The 18,303-nt window shown below is 41.5% G+C and overlaps 1 protein-coding gene across 1 annotated transcript in view; it reads right to left on the reverse strand.

The window, feature by feature from the left end:
• The window catches only part of LOC126095660 (uncharacterized), a 755,174-nt gene that overhangs the window by 369,821 nt on the left and 367,050 nt on the right, over positions 1–18,303 (reverse strand). Inside the window, exon 3 of the mRNA XM_049910417.1 lies at positions 5,827–5,929. Coding sequence (XP_049766374.1) covers positions 5,827–5,929 — 103 coding nt within the window. The remainder of the gene's footprint in view (positions 1–5,826; positions 5,930–18,303) is intronic.

Below are 18,303 nucleotides of genomic sequence, written 5' to 3' on the forward strand. Positions count from 1 at the left end.
ATAAAAAGTATTTAATAACACGGTTACGCCTAGGCCCAGAATTGAGCTCTCGAATTAAAATTTTCGAACCCAAAACTGTATCCACTGCATTAACTGGACAGTTCACTTACAATTTATTGAATGAAAATACTTTTCCTACATGCGGTTGCAGTTTCGCCTAACTGCCTTCCTTCCACTCCATTTTCTACCGAAAATATGCACGGGACAAACATTTGTTAGACTTTTTGTGCTGTTAATATACAAGGCATCAAGCTGTGGCGTCCGAGGGCGCGAATATTGGTTAGCCCCAATATACACACTAGCCTATTACACGCATCTTTGCCCACACAAGCGTATGTAACGTACGTAGATTCCACGCATCTTTTCCTCCCCCTTCTCTCTGTCCATTTCCTTTAAGCGTTCCCTGTCGCTGTTCATCTCCTTTTTTCTTCTTTATCTGTGTTCGTCTCTTCCTCTCCACACACTGTCTTTGTGTGAACATCTCATTCTTTCCTTTCCTCTCTCTCTCTCTCTCTCTCTCTCTCTCTCTGTCCATATCTTTCTCTCCCTTACCAATATCAAGAGAATAATCTGTACGTGCAAGATGGTAACAGGAGAACTGGACAACGCCCAAGATGACTGAGCAAGTGAAGATTCACTTACTGACGAAACTGGAGCCGCCGGAAGCATTTCCTATGACAACAAAGCATTGATAGTATGTCGATAGTATGTCAGTAAACAGCTTTAGTTATGTTAGAGTCTGCTCAGTTTTTAAATTGGGCACTTCGTAACTTCATACACGCTTAATCTCAGAATATAGCGAGTGCAGTGAACATTTACCTAGTGCTTCTGTTTGAATTGATTTTCGATGCCTTTCATCTGTTCGTATGGTCTGGATAACAGTAAAAAGCGTGAACCATTATGGAACGCATAGTTAAATTGCATATCTAATGAAACAGCTATCAGATACTTGATCGCTTGTTTGATGGCTAAAATTTTTAATCAGAATCACACTATGTTGTACCTGGCAGTTTGTAGTTCGAATATAACACTTGTTTTAGGCTACTATATTGCAATTCATTCTGATTACTATGTTGCGTGTTCAGTTCTGTAAGAATGCGAGCATGTGAATGACGTGTATTTTTGCTGATACGAATGAAGATTACTATGTTTCTACCACTGGGATATTAGCGCTTTGTGTGTGAATCGACGTTGTGAAACAGCGTTGCAGACACACATGCCCACGAAATATTGTTTGTGAGGGTACTTCAGTAAATCTGTCTTTTATTTTTTTGACTTTTTCCTTTATTTGTTTACATATTTTGTGGGCATATCTTTGAGGCAATAAATTTGTATAGTTACTGTGTGATGCGTAACGAAGATGATCCAGGCCACAACCAGCCTTATTAACAGTTAGTTGTCAACACTAGTCAGATTATCAGAGGGAGAGTAGAATCAAAAGTATATCGCGGCACTGTAGGAGGTTTTCAACACACAAAGAGTGGCCACAGCTCGTGACTTACCTGGTGAAGACAGTTTAGCGTGACATTAGCACGGTCACACTTTCGTTACGCTAAGTGGAAGTAAAAGTAATTTTTGGCTGAAGCTCCTGAATAAAGTTTTATAGTTTTTAACTTACTTTAGGAGCTTTTGCGCTACAACACATCGAAGTTGATGAGGTGGTTGAATAGCCTTATAGTCATTCAAGTAACAGCATTCTTCCTTCGTTCCTTGATAGATTTCTTTCAAAGAGCGCTAAGCTCCGTATTTACGACGGTTCCGGTGTTAGATTCATCATAAAGTTATAATTCTTTTGGTTAACATAATCTCATTTGTGTGTGACGTGTCGTATAATATACTCTTTGTATCAGTTTTGGAGCTCTACTTATTTATCAGTACGTAACTCGTACTACCCCAGGACGCCTAAGTGGAGAAGAGCTGCCCCTGTGCAGTACATGTGTTTCTTCTGCATGCGAGGGTTACAGAGAGAATTCAATGTGTGATTAGTCGTGGAAACGTAATTTGACTCAGAGATTAGTTTAATAATGCGTCACGAGCTCTTGGTTACATAAAGCACAAGTACTTCAACATTGAAATAGTGCAGGAGCTTGTTCACGCATCGCACGTGAACGCAACAGGTAGGACACAAATGGAAATGATACCGAGTATCATACACTAAACATAGTATAGCGACCAATAAAGCACCACTATAGATGCTGGTGCAGACGATAGCGCACTCTGAAATAGTACAAACACTTAAGTATGCTGGAGCGAACACTGAACTTCGATGAATAAGTTTTGACTGTAATCTACGTCGGAGATTGTAATCTGTTGATTTTTCTAAAGCAAAAGACAATTTGTACACTCTCTCTTGGTGAGTAAACATCTCTAAAATCATCGTAGAATTTTTTATATATTTGAGATAAAATCTGCCAGTACCGCTAATATGTTCCTAATTTTATCGTAACCGCCTGGATACCGTTCTTCTGGATAATATAATCTGGCGACATAAAGGTAGCTATACAGCACTACCTTTATTGCAGCTATCACCTGGTGAACCTGACGTAAGTATGATATAATCTTCTAGGTAGTTACGTCGCGCTATGTTCCGCTTCCGTTTCTTCTCTGCTGGGATCTTCTTCACGATCTTACAGTGTACTCACTTAGCTGAACACAGACAGGACAACAGAAAAATCTGAAGAAAATCCCAGCGGGCGGATCGAAACTTCGGCCGTGTAGAAACAGCTGAAGGGGAACATGATCCGACATAAGGGCGTAGAAGATTTTACTTTCAGTGCCAACGGCCACGACAGTCTGCATACTTACGTATACATATGACACTTGCTACATTCACCAATATTTCCAAGTAAACCAAATACAGAGAGACTGGGCGATATAAACTTTTCCATGAGCGCGTAGCTTGAAGATCTGTCGTAATTCGCTCCAGCTGTTGCTAGAAGACAGCATGGTTGTAAATCACACAAAGGAAACATTTTATTTTTCATTATTGTCTAGTATACTGAAATCTAATACACAATACAGTGAAAGCGACAAGGCCTATGTCCGGTCGTCTGTCATTTGTAACAAAGTAGGAAGGAAAGAAGTGCAGGCTGTTCATAAACTATCTTTACAACTTAACATTTTAAAAACTTCAAAACTGTACTAATACTGCAAGTAGTTTTCAACATGTGATAAGATAGCTGAAAGTTTTTTTTTACCTTTTGACGCTAAAATGAAACTGAAAACCTGATAAAATGTGGACGCCACAGGAGAAAGCTTAGTGTGTGGTTTCGTTCATGCAGACGATGACCGATACTCAAGTGCAGCGAAACTTTTCGAATACGGTATGGAAGGCAACCTCCATCCCGAGCAACTATTCGGGCTTGGCATACGTTATTTATGGAAACAATAGTGTTCTCTATAAAAATGGGGTGGGTGGCCCACCTGTTTCAGACGCCAACGTGCACAAGGTACGGTAGGCGGTTGCAAGTAGTCTGACAAAATCGGTGCTTACGGCGGCCAGAGAGTTGCAAGTGAGGCGTTCAACAGTGCACAGTGTCTTTCTTAATAAGTTACGCCTATGTTCCTACAATGTACAGCTGCTTCAGACATTAAACCCTACGGACAAACCTTAGCGCGAACAGTTTGCAGTGTGTATTCTAGGCAAAATTGAGGCAAACAATGACGTTTTGGAAACGATTTGTTTTTCGGACGAGGCTATGTTTCATCTGTTCGCCAACTGAAGAGTCATAACGTTCGTATACGGGATTCACAGCAGCCTCATGTTACACATGAAGTGGAAAGGACAGTCTCAATGTCAATATTTGGTATTGACTGATGCACAATTGTATCATTGGTCCGTTCTTTTTCATCGAGTCTGTCGTCAACGGTGGTGTTTACCCAGACAAGTTACAAGAGTTGCTGAGCCACCGTTGGAATACTTGCAACCTGATGTCATATTCCAGCAGTATGGGGCACCACTCCACTGGTCCCTAAATGTCTGTCAATTTCTGGATGAAAATGTTGCGGATAAGAGGATTGGGCAAGATGTTGCAGTTCGATGGCAGCCACGTTCCCGTTCTCCCGTGACTTCTTCCTGTGGCGTTTCGTAAAGGATCTGGTGTACCGAACCAAGGTTAAAGACCTACAAGGCTTGAAGGCACGCATTTGCAAAGCATTTGAAGATGTCACCGTACAGATCCTGAATGGTACGTGGATAGAAATGGAATCCTGACTAGACATTCATTATTCGTGCCACTAAGGGCGAACTCATTGATGTGTATGAATGAGGAGACAAAACTTCATGATTTGTCTCATCACATGTCGAAAACCGTTTGTTAATGTCTTGTGTAGTTTTAACGGTATTAAAGTTTTAAGTTGTAAAGATAATTTATGGAAACTCTGTACTTCTCGTAGTTGAAATATATTCTCAGAGAAGGTTCTAGAGCCAGGCAGGACACAAGCTAGGTCCGAACATGAGGCCTGTTCGAGTGACAAAATTTCGACTTTCAGGGGGTGTTATTGATTTTCTCCTCGAGAGCCTTTTCTTCCTCTTTCCACCTCCAACCCAATTCTCTCTTCCATTCTATATAGTAATAGGTTTTAGTTCCTCCAATACAAGGTAATTTTTCATTTGAAATTGACGTTTAGTTCCACCCTCCTCCTGTTCCCTATTGGTTTTCAGAAGACGTGTAAATTTTAAATTTAAGCGAGAACTGAATGTAGTCTACTGAACTTATGTAATCTGGTTCGGACCCCAGATTTAGTTTGGTGTGAGTCGGATGTTGGTTTCCGTTCTTTATAGATGGAATACTTTGTCACAAATGTAACATAGTTACGAGTGCAGAATAAATGGATCAAACTAAATATTGATGACTGACTTGCTGGGGAAATCTTACTGCAAAGTAACAGAAATAAGTTTGGCTTTGCAACAGTGGAAGTACGAAACCTGCCCTATGAGGAAATTTAGTGAATACAAGTGTCAATTTTCGTGTCCATTGGCGACAGCTTTGTTTCTGGGAGTAATATTATCCAGGAACTCCATTGTCAATAACGCTGAAGCTAATGTGCTGTCGCCTTGTTGCGACAACAGACTGAGAAGAAAAAAGTCAGAGACGACAGTCGTAAGAGCAAGAGAAGTGTTTGGACGTAAGAGTTGTCCATTTTGGCTAAAGAGGGAACAGTAATATAGGGTCAGCGTTTCGTTTCAAGTAACGAAGTATCTACTCCAATAGCAGAAGATCAAAATTAAGATATCCCCTAAAATTCACAAATTTAATGACTAACATAGGCTATTTCTTTAGAAAGGGTTAAGTTGTGCAGCTACAGCGGAGTTTCAAGTGATGTTTGCAAGGAATATAAAATGCGAGTGCTGTGACATTTCTATTTGTATGTTTAGGCATTTGTCAACAAGCTAATCACAAATTTTCCAATATTCGGGCAGTCTGACAACAAACATCCAGCTTATGACATCTGCAAGGCGTATTGCTTCCGCTGCAACGATATTAGCGTTAATGTTCAACAAAGGTTCTCAGTTATCCTGCGGTCATCAGAGTGTTGCTTACACTTAACATTATTTTGAACAAATAATCAGGGCCACAAAAGTACATCACTTGTCTGAGGACAGTAACAGTCAAACGTTTCACTTCTGACATAATGTATTTTGTTATCACGATACACGTAAGGAGCTAAGCTTTGGTACTGGAAACTATCAAAATATTAATAATGCTCTGGAGCAGAAACGAAGTTGTTATTACGTTTCGGCCCCTAGCGCTCATATAGAAGAGTTTACCCAGGGCTGGCTACCTGTTTGGAGGCTGTGAGAGCAGTGGTACGTGCGGTACTTACCGTGGGGCACCCAGCTGTGTCCACAGGTGTCGCAGTAACGGATGTTCATCTTGCCGGGTGTGAAGCACTCGCACGAACAGTTAGCGACCGTGCAGCGGATGGCCTGCAACACACGAGAAACCTCCATGTACTGCCGAAATAACGTGTCCTCACTGGAAGCGTGAGGAGCATGAAGGTCAAAGGCCGAAAAGGCACAGGTCACGAGGAGCAGATCGAGCGTACGTTGCACTTTGATGTGATGCACATATTTAATATTTGTTCTTAATCCACGTCATTTAACAATAAACATTAATTTTGCACTGTTAAGATACTATTCATAATTATATGCGATTTTTTGTCCCCTGCAACGCGAAAGCTATTAGCCATAGAAAAAAATACACTCCTGGAAATTGAAATAAGAACACCGTGAATTCATTGTCCCAGGAAGGGGAAACTTTATTGACACATTTCTGGGGTCAGATACATCACATGATCACACTGACAGAACCACTGGCACATAGACACAGGCAACAGAGCATGCACAATGTCGGCACTAGTACAGTGTATATCCACCTTTCGCAGCAATGCAGGCTGCTATTCTCCCATGGAGACGATCGTAGAGATGCTGGATGTAGTCCTGTGGAACGGCTTGCCATGCCATTTCCACCTGGCGCCTCAGTTGGACCAGCGTTCGTGCTGGACGTGCAGACCGCGTGAGACGACGCTTCATCCAGTCCCAAACATGCTCAATGGGGGACAGATCCGGAGACCTTGCTGGCCAGGGTAGTTGACTTACACCTTCTAGAGCACGTTGGGTGGCACGGGATACATGCGGACGTGCACTGTCCTGTTGGAACAGCAAGTTCCCTTGCCGGTCTAGGAATGGTAGAACGATGGGTTCGATGACGGTTTGGATGTACCGTGCACTATTCAGTGTCCCCTCGACGATCACCAGTGGTGTACGGCCAGTGTAGGAGATCGCTCCCCACACCATGATGCCGGGTGTTGGCCCTGTGTGCCTCGGTCGTATGCAGTCCTGATTGTGGCGCTCACCTGCACGGCGCCAAACACGCATACGACCATCATTGGCACCAAGGCAGAAGCGACTCTCATCGCTGAAGACGACACGTCTCCATTCGTCCCTCCATTCACGCCTGTCGCGACACCACTGGAGGCGGGCTGCACGATGTTGGGGCGTGAGCGGAAGACGGCCTAACGGTGTGCGGGACCGTAGCCCAGCTTCATGGAGACGGTTGCGAATGGTCCTCGCCGAAGTGGCGGTGCGGTCCCCTACGGCACTGCGTAGGATCCTACGGTCTTGGCGTGCATCCGTGCGTCGCTGCGGTCCGGTCCCAGGTCGACGGGCACGTGCACCTTCCGCCGACCACTGGCGACAACATCGATGTACTGTGGAGACCTCACGCCCCACGTGTTGAGCAATTCGGCGGTACGTCCACCCGGCCTCCCGCATGCCCACTATACGCCCTCGCTCAAAGTCCGTCAACTGCACATACGGTTCACGTCCATGCTATCGCGGCATGCTACCAGTGTTAAAGACTGCGATGGAGCTCCGTATGCCACGGCAAACTGGCTGACACTGACGGCAGCGGTGCACAAATGCTGTGCAGCTAGCGCCATTCGACGACCAACACCGCGGTTCCTGGTGTGTCCGCTGTGCCGTGCGTGTGATCATTGCTTGTACAGCCCTCTCGCAGTGTCCGGAGCAAGTATGGTGGGTCTGACACACCGGTGTCAATGTGTTCTTTTTTCCATTTCCAGGAGTGTAATTAAACTTTTTTCCAGGAAACGTAATGTGGTTTAGTTTAGTAGTGGGAAACATTTTCACCAGAAGCCGCAGTTTTCGAGTTATTCGAGAAACAGATAAAATAGTGACCCTTCAAGTCCACCCCACCCCCACGCTCATACCACATCTATCAAGATATGTAGTGTGTTGTTGATGGTTCTCCCACGTAATACTGCACAAGAATTTGCAAGTACACGATTTTTTCCCCTAATTTTCATTCACTGACTGGAGTGAGTTAAAAGAATGGGGTTTTATGGTGGAGCTGCTCCCCATAAGCCTCACATTCGTATAACGAATGCTAAGCGACGCCTGAGGTGGTGCACAGACTGACGCAGCTGGAAAACAGAGACTGGAAACGAGCGATTTGGTGGGATGAATCGCGCTGTACTTGTTGCACTTCGATCGGAGGGTATGGGTTCGGTGAATTCCAGAATAATTTTACCTGCCGTCTTGTGTAGCGCCTACAGTGAAGTACCGAAGAGGTGGTATTCCGGTATGGAACTGTTTTCGCGATTTGGCTCTGTTCTAGGGCTGTTGATAAAATATCGATATACCAATGTTCTTCCAAAAATCATCGATGTGTATAGGCGATATTTTTTCCTACGATATATCGATATCGAAATGGCAATTACGAGCGCCGGTATTTTCATTTTATACTGTATTTTTTCGCTATTTTCAATAAATATTTGCAATTATTCGTTTGAAATTGTAGTAGAACATAATTTTACTTTCACTGTGTGAAGGAATCTTACTACTTTTTGAGCTATCATCACGTCGAGTCTTTCTCTTTAACTGTCTGACGAAAGCAGAGGTGACAGAAAGAGGTACAATTGCACTTGGATATGATTGTGTGAATGGAATAACAAGATTCCCGATGAGAAGAAATAGTACATCCGTTCCGGTAAAAATAAATTAATTAATTTAAAAAGTAAAATAAAAAGTTTTTTATCGCAGCTAGGGTGGTAATTCTTCACACCAGCATTCATTAAAGATAGTTGCTGAAAATGATAACAAAGATCTAAATGACAACATCGGTCTTTGCGGTGGGCGGAGACGTCTGGGCGGAAATGTTGACGTAATCATCACTCGGCGCTACCGAGAGAAACAGCTGCGTTTAACTTCATCACACAATTTTCGCACTACAACTGCTAGGTCATTAGCATTGTCAGAATGAAAAAAAAACAGGGAAGTGGGCGTAAGGTGTTCCGCACAAATGCGCTATGTGACGAAAGCGAGCGACAGACACCGTTTTTTGCGCCGCTTACATGCAGTTACCATTGTTAGCAAAGTGGTTATCGCCAAGCGTGAATGTACACTGCTTTCCTCTCAGTTCGTGCTCTAAGGGAACATAATAGTGGTAAATCAACACATAAATATACAGCTCTAAACCCTTCGTTATATTTACAATGTGCAGCCGATACTTTTATAGACCAGTACGTCCATATATTTTTCTTCTATATATAGATAAATTGATTATTTTTCGATGTATCGAGGGCCGATAATGATTTTTTTAAAATACTGATGTATCGGATTCCTCATATTGTCAAAAATACCAACAGTTCTACTCTGGTCCACCTTATCGCCACTTACGAAAATGATAAACGCTGAATGATATGAATACATTTTACGGCACAATGCGCTGCGTACAGGCATGTAGCAAATCGGAGACAGTGATCGTTAGTATCGTCATGACGATGCATCCTTTCATAAAGCAGCAGTTGTGAGGCCACGTTTTGCGGACAGTAATCCATGTAGAAGAAATAAAAACTTTAAGGTTCGCCAATGACACTGTAATTCTGTCAGAGACAGCAAAGGACTTGGAATAGCAGTTGAACGGAATGGACAGTGTCTTGAAGGGAGGATTTAAGATGAACATCAACAAAAGCAAAACGAGGATAATGGAATGTAGTCGAGTTAAGTCGGGCGATGCTGAGGGAATTAGATTAGGATATGAGACACTTAAAGTAGTAAATGAGTTTTGCTATTTGGGGAGCAAAGTAACTGATGATTGTCGAAGTGGAGAGGATATAAAATGTAGACTGGCAATGGCAAGGAAAGCGTTTCTGAAGAAGAGAAATTTGTTAACATCGAGTATAGATTTAAATGTCAGGAAGTCGTTTGTGAAAGTATTTGTATGGAGTGTAGCCATGTATGGAAGTGAAAAATGGACGATAAATAGTTCGGACAAGAACAGAAAAGAAGCCTTTGAAATGTGGTGCTACAGAAGAATGCTGAAGATTAGATGGGTAGACCACGTAACTAATGAGGAAGTATTGAATAGGATTGGGAAGAAGAGGAGTTTGTGGCACAACTTGACTAGAAGAAGGGATCGGTTGGTAGGACATGTTCTGAGGCATCAATGGATCACCAATTTAGTATAGGAGGGCAGCGTGGAGGGTAAAAGTCGTAGAGAGAGACCAAGAGATGAATACACTAAACAGATTCAGAAGGATGTAGGCTGCAGTACGTATTTGGAGATGAAGAAGCTTGCACAGGATAGAGTAGCATGGAGAGCTGTATCAAACCAGTCTCAGGACTGAAGACCACAACAACAACAATGTTGCTGAAATGGGCTGGCCTGTCCAGAACCCCTACCTGAACCCAAGGGAAGACCTTTGGGATGGTAAGAACATCGGTATCGCTCCAGGCATCAGCATCTGAGGCCCATGGGTCTATGGGAGGCTTTCGCCACGACGTCGGTGGAGGCACTACGTCTGGTACTCGAGATACACCGATAAACATAACTATTAAGTATCGCATGGCAAGATGTTGATTGAAAACGGGCAGACCAGACACAGTCAGAAACATTTTAGGGGGAGAAATACGGACCTTGAGAGAGTTCAGAACTTGAAGAGTGAACTGATGTCAAAGGGAACAGGACAACTGTGGAACGATCTATAGGGTATATGCATTCTTCTCCAATATCACGGAACGACGGAGGATGAAACATATTAATCCCAGCATGTTTCATTTCTTGACAGGCCATGATCCATATCACATTCATCTGCTGCGTGTAAATCTCGGTGAGGAGGCTGATTGTGCCTGTGGAGATAGAAGGACACGAGAACACACAGTTCTCTACTGTGGCTGTTGGTCGCAGGAAAGACGAATAGCGCACTCACACGACGCACTCGTAACGCAATCACTTAGAATTCAGACCTTGTCGACCGCTGTCATCGACTGTACAGACAGGACATCTAGAGCACCGCATTAAGAAAACTTGTACCGACGAGAGTGCAGGCAGCAACAAGCAGAGACAACTCATGATTCCACAGACCATACTAGCGAGGCAGGTGACAGTAGCAGCTGTACAGATTACAAGTACATTCTAAGGGAAGAAAAGAGCGACACATCACGATGACATTATCCTAGGGGATTGGAAATTGATAGATGTGATTACAATCTCAAAAAAAAAAAAAATCGATGATTTGTTTCCAGAGAAAGAGCTTCACTTGTTTAGTAAGTCAATAACGTGTTGGTCCACCTCTGGCAGTTATTCAAAGAGTTATTGGGCTTGGCATTGATTGATAGAGTTGTTGGATAACATCCTGAGGTATAATGTGCCAAAGTCTGTCAAACTGGCTCCTTAGTTCGTCAACATCTCGAGCTGGTAGGACTGCGCTGCTCATTATAATCCCCCCACATTTTCCTGCAAGATCCGGCAACCTTGCTGGCCAAAGTAGAGTTTGGCAAGCTCAAAGACAAGCAGTGGAAACTCTCGCCGTGTGCACGCGGGCACTATCTTGCTGAAATGTAAGCCCAAAATGGCTTTCGATGGAGGACAACAAAAGGGGGCGTAGAATATCGTTGAAGTACCGCTGTACTGTAACAGGCCACGGGGGCCTCCCACCAGTTCGAAATTTTAACGCTGTAACGCTCCGATTGATAGAATTCAGCACGATATCCTTCAGGAGAACGTCCAAAAACTCTGTCAATGACCTCCAAGCCGAATTACTGCTTGCTTAAGGGCCAGAGGTAGGCCAACTCTTTATTGACTTGCTCAATTTGTGAAGCTCTTTCTCTTCAATAAATCATCCAGTTTTTCTGAAACTGTAATGAGTTGTTTGTACGTACATCTTCATCAGATCTACTTATTTGCCTACCCTTCGCATAACTCGTTCGTGGATCGCCGTTTTCCTAAGTATATTTAAAGATGCAAGATTATCAAACATTGTTACAATAAAAAGAAACAAAGCAAGCTTAGGAGTTCGTATATGTACAATTTCATATTGCGAAAACACGAACAGTCTTAGTAACTAGGTGGCAGGTCATCTGTAAATTATAGCAAATAAAATAAAATGAAGATAAATCACTACCTTCTGTGGTTTCGGCTCTTGACGAAGAAATGACAGCCATTCCTCCACAGACATACAGGAACTTAACTGAAAGTGTCCCAGAAGAGGTCAAGCTGTCATAAAACAGAAGGATGGATACACCACAAACCCGGTACAACATAACAGGCATGCACGGTGTATACAACAGAAACAGACACATACAAGATGATACCACAAATGCCTGAAGTGATAAATTTGCAACACGAAGTCACCCGAGCAATTAATTCTACACACAATTGGGAAGCCCCTGGAAAAGATAAAATACCAAATTTCTGGCTAAAGAAGTTCACCTTAACACATTCACATCTAATAAATTATTAGATGCGTCTTGATCGATGTGTGGCTGTGTTAGACGATACGGGTGCTTGCCATGTAGTGTTTTCTTTTTACAATTTACTTTCTTCGTATCTGTTGAGGTTATGTGATCTAGAGGGTTGTAGAAGTGGTTATGAAATTGCAGTGGTGTAGCCGATGTATTTATATGAGTGATTGCTTTGTGTATTTTGCTAGTTTCTGCTCGTTCTAGAAAGAATTTTTTTGAATTGTCTACTTGTCCATAATGTAGGTTTTTTATGTCGATAAATCCCCTTCCTCCTTCCTTTCTGCTTAATGTGAATCTTTCTGTTGCTGAATGTATGGGATGTATTGTATATTTGTGGCATTGTGATCGTGTAAGTGTACTGAGTGCTTCTAGGTCTGTGTTACTCCATTTCACTACTCCAAATGAGTAGGTTAATATTGGTATAGTATAGGTATTTATAGCTTTTGTCTTGTTTCTTGCTGTCAATTCTGTTTTCAGTATTTTTGTTAGTCTTCGTCTATATTTTTCTTTTAGTTCTTCTTTAATATTTGTATTATCTATTCCTATTTTTTGTCTGTATCCTAGATATTTATAGGCATCTGTTTTTTCCATCGCCTCTATACAGTCGCTGTGGTTATCCAATATGTAATCTTCTTGTTTAGTGTGTTTTCCCTTGACTATGCTATTTTTCTTACATTTGTCTGTTCCAAAAGCCATATTTATATCATTGCTGAATACTTCTGTTATCTTTAGTAATTGATTGAGTTGTTGCTGCCAGTAGTTTTAGATCATCCATGTATAGCAAATGTGTGATTTTGTGTTGGTATGTTCCAGTAATATTGTATCCATAATTTGTATTATTTAGCATGTTGGATAGTGGGTTCAGAGCAAGGCAGAACCAGAAAGGACTTAATGAGTCTCCTTGGTATATTCCACGCTTAATCTGTATTGGCTGTGATGTGATATTATCTGAATTTGTTTGGATATTAAGTGTGGTTTTCCAATTTTTCATTACTATGTTTAGGAACTGTATCAATTTAGGATCTACTTCGTATATTTCCAATATTTGTAGTAACCATTAGTGGGGTACACTATCAAAAGCTTTTTGGTAATCAATGTATGCGTAGTGTAGCGACCTTTGTTTAGTTTTAGCTTGATATGTCACCTCTGCATCTATTAGCAGTTGCTCTTTACATCCTCGTGCTCCTTTGCAACAGCCTTTTTGTTCTTCATTTATAATTTTGTTCTGTGTTGTATGTGTCATTAATTTCTGTGTAATGACTGAAGTTAATATTTTGTATATTGTTGGTAGGCATGTTATGGGGCGATATTTAGCTGGGTTTGCTGTGTCTGCTTGATCTTTAGGTTTCAGATAAGATATTCCATGTGTAAGTGTATCAGGGAATGTGTACGGGTCTGCAATGTAACTGTTAAATAAATTACTGTTAATAATCTTTAGGTTTCAGATAAGATATTCCATGTGTAAGTGTATCAGGGAATGTGTATGTGTCTGTAATGTAACTGTTAAATAATTAAGTTAGATGTGAATGTGTTGAGGTGAGCTTCTTTAGCCAGAAATTTGGTATTTTATCTTTTCCAGGGGCTTTCCAATTGTGAGTAGAATTAATTGCTTGGCTGACTTCATGTTGCAAAATTATCACTTCAGGCATTTGTGGTATCATCTTGTATGTGTCTGTTTCTGTTGTATCCACCGTGCATGCCTGTTATGTTGTACTGGGTTTGACCATATGTTGCTCCAGAAGTGTTCCGTGTCTGTTATGCTTGGTGTATTGTCTATTTTAATGTGTGTGTTACCTATTGTCTGGTAAAATTTCTTTTGCTTTGTGTTGAATGTTTGGTTCTGTTTCCTTCTATTTTCACTTTTTTTGTATCTTCTAAGTCGTTTGGCCAATGCTTGTAATTTCTGCTTCTTTTCATCTAATTGCTCTATCGCTTCTTGTTGTGAGATTTTACCTAACCTTTTTCGTTTTTTTCTGACATTTCATTTCTTATAAATTGTGTTAGATGTCTGATGTCTTTTCTCAGTTTTGCTATTCTGATCTGTAGCCTGTGTTGCCACGCTGGTTTTGTGGGTTTCTTCTGTGTGTTGGTTGGTTCTGATCTCTGCCTAGTGTGTAAATTTAGTGTAGTGAGTGCTCCTATATAAACCAATAGTTGTAACTCTTCCATAGTTGTGTTTTCATTTATTTTGTTGTGTATGATTGTGTTGATAATTTTTATTGTTGTTTCGACTTGTGGATTATTTGGCGGTCTATGCAAGAATGGTCTAATGTCTGTATTTGTGTCTTTGTATTCTATATGTTGTTGTTGTTGTGGTCTTCAGTCCTGAGACTGGTTTGAAGCAGCTCTCCGTGCTACTCTATCTTGTGCAAGCTTCTTCATCTCCCAGTACCTACTGCAACCTACATCTTTCTGAATCTGCTTAGTGTATTCATCTCTTGGTCTCCCCCTACGATTTTTACCCTCCACGTTGCCCTCCAATACTAAATTGGTGATCCCTTGATGCCTCAGAACATGTCCTACCAACCGATCCCTTCTTCTGGTCAAGTTGTGCCACAAACTTCTCTTCTCCCCAATCCTATTCAATACTTCCTCATTAGTTATGTGATCTACCCATCTAATCTTCAGCATTCTTCTGTAGCACCACATTTCGAAAGCTTCTATTCTCTTCTTGTCCAAACTATTTACCGTCCATGTTTCACTTCCATACATGGATACACTCCATACAAATACTTTCAGAAACGTTTTCCTGACACTTAAATCTATACTCGATGTTAACAAATTTCTCTTCTTCAGAAACGCTTTCCTTGCCATTGCCAGTCTGCATTTTATATCCTCTCTACTTCGACCATCATCAGTTATTTTGCTCCCCAAATAGCAAAACTCCTTTACTACTTGAAGTGTCTCATTTCCTAATCTAATACCCTCAACATCACCCGACTTAATTCGACTACATTCCATTATCCTCGTTTTGCTTTTGTTGATGTTCATCTTATATCCTCCCTTCAAGACACCGTCCATTCCGTTCAACTGCTCTTCCAAGTCCTTTGCTGTCTCTGAGAGAATTACAATATCATCGGCGAACCTCAACGTTTTTATTTCTTCTCCATGGATTTTAATACCTACTCCGAATTTTTCTTTTGTTTCCTTTACTGCTTGCTCAATATACAGATTGGATAGCATCGGGGAGAGGCTACAACCCTGTCTTACTCTCTTCCCAACCACCGCTTCTCTTTCATGCCCCTCGACTCTTATAACTGCCATCTGGTTTCTATACAAATTGTAAATAGCCTTTCGCTCCCTGTATTTTACCCCTGCCACTTTTAGAATTTGAAAGAGAGTATTCCAGTCAACATTGTCAAAAGCTTTCTCTAAGTCTACAAATGCTAGGAACGTAGGTTTGCCTTTCCTTAATCTTTCTTCTAAGATAAGTCGTAAGGTCAGTATTGCCTCACGTGTTCCAGTATTTCTACGGAATCCAAACTGATCTTCCCCGAGGTCGGCTTCTACAAGTTTTTCCATTCGTCTGTAAAGAATTCGTGTTAGTATTTTGCAGCTGTGGCTTATTAAACTGATTGTTCGGTAATTTTCACATCTGTCCACACCTGCTTTCTTTGGGATTGGAATTATTATTTTCTTCTTGAAGTCTGAGGGTATTTCGCCTGTTTCATACATCTTGCTCACCAGATGGTAGAGTTTTGTCAGGACTGGCTCTCCCAAGGCCGTCAGTAGTTCCAATGGAATGTTGTCTACTCCGGGGACCTTGTTTCGACTCAGGTCTTTCAGTGCTCTGTCATACTCTTCACGCAGTATCGTATCTCCCATTTCATCTTCGTCTACATCCTCTTCCATTTCCATAATATTGTCCTCAAGTGCATCGCCCTTGTATAGACCCTCTATATACTCCTTCCACCTTTCTGCTTTCCCTTCTTTGCTTAGAACTGGGTTTCCATCTGAGCTCTTGATGTTCATACAAGTGGTTCTCTTATCACCAAAGGTCTCTTTAATTTTCCTGTAGGCAGTATCTATCTTACCCCTACTGAGATAAGCCTCCACATCCTTACATTTGTCCATTTTTGTACTTCCTGTCGATCTCATTTTTGAGACGTTTGTATTCCTTTTTGCCTGCTTCACTTACTGCATTTTTATATTTTCTCCTTTCATCAATTAAATTCAATATTTCTTCTGTTACCCAAGGATTTCTACTAGCCCTCTTCTTTTTACCTACTTGATCCTCTGCTGCCTTCACTACTTCATCCCTCAAAGCTACCCATCCTTCTTCTACTGTATTTCTTTCCCCCATTCCTGTCAATTGTTCCCTTATGCTCTCCCTGAAACTCTGTACAACCTCTGGTTCTTTCAGTTTATCCAGGTCCCATCTCCTTAAATTCCCACCTTTTTGCAGTTTCTTCAGTTTTAATCTACAGGTCATAACCAATAAATTGTGGTCAGAGTCCACATCTGCCCCTGGTAATGTCTTACAATTTAAAACCTGGTTCCTAAATCTCTGTCTTGCCATTATATAATCTATCTGATACCTTTTAGTATCTCCAGGGTTCTTCCATGTATACGACCTTCTATCATGATTCTTAAACCAAGTGTTAGCTATGATTAAGTTGTGCTCTGTGCAAAATTCTACCAGGCGGCTTCCTCTTTCATTTCTTAGCCCCAATCCATATTCACCTACTACATTTCCTTCTCTCTCTTTTCCTACACTCGAATTCCAGTCACCCATGACTATTAAATTTTCGTCTCCCTTCACTATCTGAATAATTTCTTTTATTTCATCATACATTTCTTCAATTTCTTCGTCATCTGCAGAGCTAGTTGGCATATGAACTTGTACTACTGTAGTAGGTGTGGGCTTCGTATCTATCTTGGCCACAATAATGCGTTCACTATGCTGTTTGTAGTAGCTTACCCGCATTCCTATTTTCCTATTCATTATTAAACCTACTCCTGCATTACCCCTATTTGACTTTGTGTTTATAACCCTGTAGTCACCTGACCAGAAGTCTTGTTCCTCCTGCCCCCGAACTTCACTAATTGCCACTATATCTAACTTTAACCTATCCATTTCCCTTTTTAAATTTTCTAACCTACCTGCCCGATTAAGGGATCTGACATTCCGCGCTCCGATCCGTGGAATCCCAGTTTTCCTTCTCCTGATAACGACATCCTCTTGAGTAGTCCCCGCCCGGAGATCCGAATGGGGGACTATTTTACCTCCGGAATATTTTACCCAAGAGGACGCCATCATCATTTAATCATACAGTAAAGCTGCATGCCCTCGGTAAAAATTACGGCCGTAGTTTCCTCTTGCTTTCAGCCGTTCGCAGTACCAGCACAGCAAGGCCGTTTTGGTTAATGTTACAAGGCCAGATCAGTCAATCATCCAGACTGTTGCCCTTGCAACTACTGAAAAGGCTGCTGCCCCTTTTCAGGATATATGTCAGCTGAAATTTCTCTTCTATATCTAACATGTGTGTCACTTTGTGTTCTATTTGTGCTTGTTCTGGTGGCTGTCTTAAGATTTCGTTTTCCTCTGATTGTTTAATTGATGCGTGTTGTTCTTTGTTTGTTTGCTCTAAGATGTTTGAGTCCATTACTGTATTTTCTTCTTCTTCTGATTGTACATTATTTTGTTCCAGTATTTGTTGTACTTGTTGTTTGATGTTTTCTAATTCTGATTGGAGTATCCTGTTATTTTTGATTATTACACGGATCTGATCAGCTAGTTGTTGTTCTGTTAAAAATTTTAATTCTGGGTATCTGGTAATAAATGTTGTGTATACTTGTGATCTGTATCCAGTTGTGTTGGTTCCTAGGTTTGTTGCTTGGTAATAACAGAACATGAGGTGTCGATTAACTTCATCTGACCATCTCATCCTCTGTCTTTGTTTTCCTTCTAGGGTGGTTGCAGGAAGCATGTCCTGCAAAACACCTCTATTTGGATTTAAATCATTTTCCAGTTGGCTAGCAGTGTCGTTACCATTGTGGGCGGGCATAGGGTTCAAGCGTCGTCCCCGAGGCTTCTT

This window comes from Schistocerca cancellata, chromosome 8, assembly GCF_023864275.1.
Source record: "Schistocerca cancellata isolate TAMUIC-IGC-003103 chromosome 8, iqSchCanc2.1, whole genome shotgun sequence".
NCBI classification, from domain to species: Eukaryota; Metazoa; Arthropoda; class Insecta; order Orthoptera; family Acrididae; genus Schistocerca; species Schistocerca cancellata.